Genomic DNA, 4,812 nt, shown 5'->3' with positions numbered 1-4,812 from the left:
ATTCACTTACAGTAAATTTTCATTGATTTTAATTTTTTGTGTGAAATTAATTTTGTTGGTTTTCTTTTTACACAGTGTTTTCGTGTGTAACAGATGCATGGCTCATTTTGTGCATGACCTGGATGACTCAGAATCTACACAGACAAAATATATACCTGTTTTGAATTTGATATAAACCATGTTTTCTTTTTCAAATTAGGAAGGGTTCCATGCACTCCGTATGAAACTCCCTCCAACAAGGTTAAGAACCACAGAATTTAGCTCTTATGAGCTATTTTTGTTGTCATCATTATATTTGCCCAAATAAATGTACCCTTAGTCGTACTAGGCATTAAAAAATGAACAAAACACTGAAGAAAAAAGGCTGGTCTAAAAAAAAATAATAATACTCCATGGCTGGATGTTTAGTTGTGTGGGTGTGTTTTTCTAAAAGAAAAGGGAAAAATAGTACAAATAGGCAAGTGCACCTAACATGGGATCAATAAGTATACTTTACAAAGCATTCTGTGTATAGTGACAATAAAAGGCATTCTATTCTATTCTATTCTATTCTATTTTTCAAAACTATGTTAAGCCAGCAACATTCAAGCAGCAAACACAGTACTTCCGGTTTTTAATCTTATTTTGAAAGTCAAAATTGCACCACTTTTGGGAGCGGACTCTAACTTGACAGTCGTTTCACAGCAAACGGTTCACTGAATGTCACATTTGTGCAAATCACGTAAATTAGGCTTCTCAAACAACAACGTTGTACAAATTAATCCAAAAATGAATAAATATTCAAGTCCCTTAAATTAGAACAATAAACATATTTTCGAAAAAAAAGAAAAAAAAATATTTTTTTTGGGGCCATTTCAACAGTCTCACTGCTGACAACTCAGACAGCTGGCCCACAGAATGAAGCGGAGGAGATGGATTTGGTTTGAGGGTGCATGGCTACCTCAAGCCGGCACGGTGGACGACTGGTTAGCACATCTGCCTCACATTTCTGGGGACCAGGGTTCAAATCCTGGCCCCACCTGTGTGGAGTTTGCATGTTCACCCCCGTACCTGGGTGGGTTTTCTCCGGGCACTCCGGTTTCCTCCCACATCCCAAAAACATGCGTGGTAGGTTAATTGGAGACTCTAAATTGCCCGTCGGTGTGAATGTGAGTGCGAATGGTTGTTTGTGTCTATGTGCCCTGCGATTGACTGGCGACCGGTTCAGGATGTACCCCGCCTCCCGCCCGAAGATAGCTGGGATAGACTCCAGCAGCCCAGCCCGCGACCCGTGTGATGATAAGCGGTAAAGAAAATGGATGGATGAATGGCTCCCTCAAACAACGCTGTGCCCCCTCAAATCAAATCCGTCTACCCTTCCAAGTTGACAATACTACAGCGAGGCTATCCAACACTGACACTACATTTGGGCCCACTTTCATGTAAGGAACTGTCAGCCAGCTGTCTTTGCAAGAGAATATTTGCCAACCCACAATCATATGCAACTCGTACGCAGCTCTTAAAGATTTCAGTGTACTAATCAAAGGCAGCTTGTCACGTATGGGGAGTAGTTGGATCCGAGAGCAGGCGGAGGCAGATGTAAAATGATGAACAGTTTATTGAAGAAAGGAAATGGCGGTGGTCCTAGGTGGGTTGGCAGGCGGTGGCGTGGACAGGTGACAGGCAGTGGTGAGGACAAGCGGCTCGCTTGGTGGCAGAAATGACGTGGATCAGGAACACGGGAGAAAACACTGAGAACAAGGAGACACAGGAGTCAAAAAAGGGAACGATAAATAGAGTGACTTACGTGAGGTAAATGGGCTGTGGTACCGCTGGAAGTAACTGCAATACTTTGGCGAGGATTTCCTGAAACAAGCAGGTTTATATAGCGGTGGTGGTGAGGCTGATTGGAGACAGGTGCTGAAAACAGAGAGGGGAGGGGGAAGAGAGAGAGGACGCAAAGCGCCCTCCCGGCTCCAATAATGGAACTGCAGGCCAGTATATGACAGTACCCCCCTCTCATCGCCTCCCGGCGTCCTGCCAGACTTCCCCGGTTGAGCCACGTAGAAGTCATCCAAAAGATTATGTTCGTGTATAAGCTTCCGGAAAAGCCCAGCGACCTTGTTGAGGTTTAAGGCGTTTGGTGGAAGCGAGGTAAGAGAGATTCTTGTGATCTGTCCAAATGATGAATGGTCGTTCAGTCCCTTCCAGCCAGTGCCTCCACTCTTCCAAGGCCCATACAATGGCCAGGAGCTCTCGGTAGCAGACATCGTAGTTCCTCTCGGCAGGGGACAGACGACAGAGAAAGAAGGCACAGGGGTGAAGTTTCTGTCTCGTGGGGTGCGAGAGGACAACCCCTGCCCCCGTGTCCGAGGCGTCAACCTCGACCACGAACTGGAGGGAAGAAGAATTCTGTCATGTATGGGGAGCAGCTGGATCCGAGAGCAGGCGGAGGCAGATGTAAAATGATGAACAGTTTATTGAAGAAAGGAAATGGCGGTGGTCCTAGGTGGGTTGGCAGGCGGTGGCGTGGACAGGTGACAGGCAGTGGTGAGGACAAGCGGCTCGCTTGGTGGCAGAAATGACGTGGATCAGGAACACGGGAGAAAACACTGAGAACAAGGAGACACAGGAGTCAAAAAAGGGACCTACGAATAGAGTGACTTATGTGAGGTAAATGGGCCGTGGTACCGCTGGAAGTAACTGCAATACTTTGGCAAGGATTTCCTGGAACAGGCAGGCTTATATACCGGTGATGATGAGGCTGATTGGAGACAGGTGCTGAAAACAGAGAGGGCAGGTAGGCGAGAGAGAGGACGCAAAGCGCTCTCCCGGCTCCAATAATGGAACTGCAGGGCTTTATATGACACAGTTTACAGCATGAAATTCCATATCATGACAATGTGATTATACAGTGTTTAAAGCATTCTGACACAAATAATAATTTTCCTAATAATCAATTTGTACAATTATGTACTGTATTACAAACGAACCACTGAAGAACACATTTGCAGTGTACCTGAACGCACCTCACGTTCTCTTAGTTGCCAAATACAGTGTTTCTCCGCCGACACTTGAAGGCTCATATATAGTGTGATCAAACGGGTTTGTCCTGGAAGTCCCTAACAAAACCTAGCTTTCTTGAATGAAAATGACCTTTCATTCGAAAACCGAACATTGACGCCAGAATGAACGTATTCGCAATTACGTTCCTCAGGGAGAAATGAACTAAGTTCAGTTCACGTTCGCACAAAATATGTACTAGTTCATGAACTTTTGTTCATTGAACTCTTTCAGGTACAACACTGCCCACTACCATTATAGGGAAAACACTGGCAAAGGTACAGGTACATTCAAGCAGAACAGCCTCAGATGAGATTGGGGTCACACTCTGTCAGCTCAAGATGCTTTGGTTAATGGCAGCAGTGTTTGATCAAAACCATTAGGTATCAAGCTGATACACAGACGCACCTTTGAATGAGCTACAGCTTTTCGAAGGTCATGGGATGGTAATGCTTTTCCAGGACATTCAGCAGGTAATAATTAGTTTGAAGACCCAAACAAATCAGAAGTTGAAGAGCTCCTGAAACAGTCGGTACTGCACCTTTTAGGTCTTACTGTATTTTGTCTAATATGTTAGTTCCTTTCTAGAGTGAGCCACAGGGAATTTTATGTATTTATAGGCATCTCTCACAATTTAGTTTTTTTTACACTCAGCACATGACCAGAAAATTTGCAATCAAAGTAATCAGCCTTAAATTCTGAGCGCGACAAAATTTAAATGAACCAGATAAAAAGCACTAGCAAAATTCTGTCATCGGTTTTCTGTGCCCTTCATAAACCTTTCAATTAAAACCTCCAGGCATGCCATTTCACAAAAACAACAACAACAACACAAAAGCAACCAGACAGCATCTTGTTTTTTTTTTTGTTTTTTTAATGGTGGAAGTATGTTCCTGTGGTTCAGGGACTCAGAAGTACCTTTGAATCATGACTTTGCCTCCTGAGCTGCAAACCTCCTGCCGCCACCGTTTAGGGGTTGTTTGAAACATTTATTCTGAACGCAAAAGAAATCCTGTTCTTGTCATTTGTAAAAACAAGATTCTTGCTTACAGTATGTGATGTCAAAGATCTTGGTGGGTTTTTATTATTTACATTGCCAAAGGGGTCATCATGTATGGCATTGGAGCTAAATTGAGGCTCCTTGAAGCGTTGTCGGAGGTGTAAACTCACCAGAGCTCCCGGCAGGGGCATCATCAAGGAAACCACATCTCTTGAGAGAAGAGAAGCCTCCTGCTGACTGACTTGTTTACAGTAAAGGTAGACTTTACGGGCCTGCGTAAAAAAAAAAAAAAATAATGCAACTTATTCAGAATGCCGCTGCTTGAGTCCTCACTAAGACCAAAAAAACTAGATATCGCTCCAGAACAGGTCTTTACACTGGCTTCCTGTCTGTCACATAATTGATTTCAAAGTACTGCTGTTGATTTTTAAATATGCGGTTTTAAGGCCTAAATACAATACATTACATGTCTGACCTGCTGCTACGGTATGAACCATCCAGAGCTCTCCAGTCATCTGTAATAGGTCTGCTTTTTGTCCCCAGAGTTAGAACTAAACGTAGAGCAGTTATTTTTTTAAACCTGGTTTTGTTCAAAACCCAAGGGTTTGGTGAATCTGTCTATGGGGTTCGGTAGAAACACTTTAAAAAAAAAAAGAAGTATTGAATGTATTCCATCGGCGGACACACACTGTGACTGTGTATTGACTTCTGCCTTCCCTTTACCATTTTTGTATGCGTGACATCAAGCTGCGCTTTGGCCGTCATTGTGT

The 4,812-nt window shown here is 43.6% G+C and overlaps 1 protein-coding gene across 3 annotated transcripts in view; it reads right to left on the bottom strand.

The window, feature by feature from the left end:
- Positions 1-1,252: 1,252 nt before the first annotated feature.
- LOC133475729 (uncharacterized) overlaps positions 1,253-4,812 on the bottom strand; it is a 15,757-nt gene continuing 12,197 nt past the window's right edge. The window contains exons 2-6 of one of the 3 annotated variants that reach the window (XR_009787928.1): positions 4,213-4,314; positions 3,961-4,036; positions 2,671-2,760; positions 1,810-2,591; positions 1,253-1,730 (exon numbers count right to left, since the gene is read on the bottom strand). Coding sequence is in view for 1 of the 3 variants with exons in the window: in XM_061769090.1 (XP_061625074.1) it covers positions 1,520-1,730; positions 1,810-2,249 (651 nt within the window). In the remaining 2 variants the exon portion in view is untranslated. Of the gene's footprint in view, positions 1,731-1,809; positions 2,761-3,960; positions 4,037-4,212; positions 4,315-4,812 lie in introns of those variants that run through there. The other 2 variants (XR_009787924.1, XM_061769090.1) reach the window with 2 other exon arrangements.

This window comes from Phyllopteryx taeniolatus, chromosome 1 (genome assembly GCF_024500385.1).
Source record: "Phyllopteryx taeniolatus isolate TA_2022b chromosome 1, UOR_Ptae_1.2, whole genome shotgun sequence".
Classification (NCBI taxonomy): Eukaryota; Metazoa; Chordata; class Actinopteri; order Syngnathiformes; family Syngnathidae; genus Phyllopteryx; species Phyllopteryx taeniolatus.
This window is presented reverse-complemented; position numbering and strand designations above follow the sequence as displayed.